This window comes from Rhagoletis zephyria, unplaced genomic scaffold, assembly GCF_001687245.7.
Source record: "Rhagoletis zephyria isolate East Lansing unplaced genomic scaffold, Rhagoletis_zephyria_1.1 Rzeph_scaffold_00929, whole genome shotgun sequence".
Lineage (NCBI taxonomy): Eukaryota > Metazoa > Arthropoda > Insecta > Diptera > Tephritidae > Rhagoletis > Rhagoletis zephyria.
This window is the reverse complement of record NW_016158013.1, coordinates 50400-51815: the sequence shown is the minus strand read 5'-3', so window position 1 is coordinate 51815 and position 1416 is coordinate 50400. Positions and strand designations below refer to the sequence as shown.

Sequence of the window (1416 nt, the reverse complement as noted above, 5' to 3'; positions counted from 1 at the left end):
GTAACCGTTCTACCAATTTGTACCAAACTCGGTATGGTTATTGTACTTGCCACGTGTAAGCAAAACGTTGAAAATTATTGAAATCGGACTAAAATAACGGCCGATTCTCATATAACGGTAAATTTAAGAAATGCTTGAAACTTCAATATTTCGAAATTGAAGGACGCTAATTTACTCAAAATTGATACACCTCGGCTTACCATCTAGCGGAAGGTTTCGGAAGGGTGACAAAACATATATTTAATACTTGCGCCGGGTATTTAATGTTCGGCTCCGCCCGAACTTACACTTTCTTACTTGTTTAGTTTTTCTATTATTATGTAATATTTGTTAACTGGAACAGGGGAATTGATTTTATTCGAAACTGCTACTTTTTCTGCACTTTGCACTAAAAAATTTCATGGGTGTGGTTGTGGGCCGATTTCGCTGATTTTCAAACCAATGTCTTTTAAGGTTCTAAGACGCATGTGGATACGATTTTAAGCGCCTATCTGAATTGGTTGATTTTTGGCCTCTTTATTTTGGGTGCTATTCGATTACAGCCACAACAAGTTTTTACGATTATTTTTATATTATTCACGAAAGCTCGCCCATAAAGAAAAAAAACAGATTTTTCGTGTTGCTCAACAAAAAGCCGTCTAAAAAAACTATACATACAAGGTGCACAAAGCTTTTCCGATGCCAATAAGTACATATAAAACTCGGTTCCTGAAGAGAAACCGAAAGGCAGATTCAAGTTTAGCGGGGTCTGTTTTTTGTGCTGCTTTCATTATTTCTTTAATTACTTTATTATTTTTGCGGAAAATAATTTATGCATGTAATTATAATATTTATAAAATTTTGTATTAAAACTCAGCAAACTTGAAGCAAATTAATCAAAGAACTACATAAGTGCATTTCAATTAAAACATCATTGAAAATACTTCTCCATCACCTGCTTCATATTTGTGTTGTGGATTTTTCTTGTACAACATCGGCGAGCCGTTAGCGCAGTTACAACATTGCAATACCAACAACAACACAACAGCTATCCAAACAAAAGTGAATTTGTAGCAAAAGCTGGTCGGTTTTGTTGTCATTATGAAGGTTTCTTTTATTTGTGGTGTTTATTTATTTGTAAGATTGCCTTCAACTGAATGCCTTGTATTTATGATTGTCGTTGTTGTTTTTTTAATACCTATAATTTTCCTTGATATTTATGTATGTAATTTGCTTTTATATTTTTCCGTTTAGCGTACAACTCAAATGAAAACAAAAACAAAAAAGCAAAACAAAATTCGCAATTTTACTCGGGCAGTTATGTTTATGAAACAATTTGCAAAACAATTTTAGTTGGTCCGTCCAACTAGTTTAAACGCTCGCGAACAACTGAATGAATAGCGGCGCAGCGTATTAGCACAACTTGGACAACTTGTA

At 33.9% G+C, this 1416-nt stretch overlaps 1 protein-coding gene across 1 annotated transcript in view; it reads right to left on the bottom strand.

The window, feature by feature from the left end:
• Window positions 1–1194, bottom strand: part of LOC108362094 (uncharacterized) — a 6733-nt gene extending 5539 nt beyond the window's left edge. The window contains exon 1 of the mRNA XM_017614948.1: window positions 935–1194. Coding sequence (XP_017470437.1) covers window positions 935–1079 — 145 coding nt within the window. The 5' untranslated portion in view covers window positions 1080–1194. The remainder of the gene's footprint in view (window positions 1–934) is intronic.
• Between the last annotated feature and the right edge of the window lie 222 nt (window positions 1195–1416).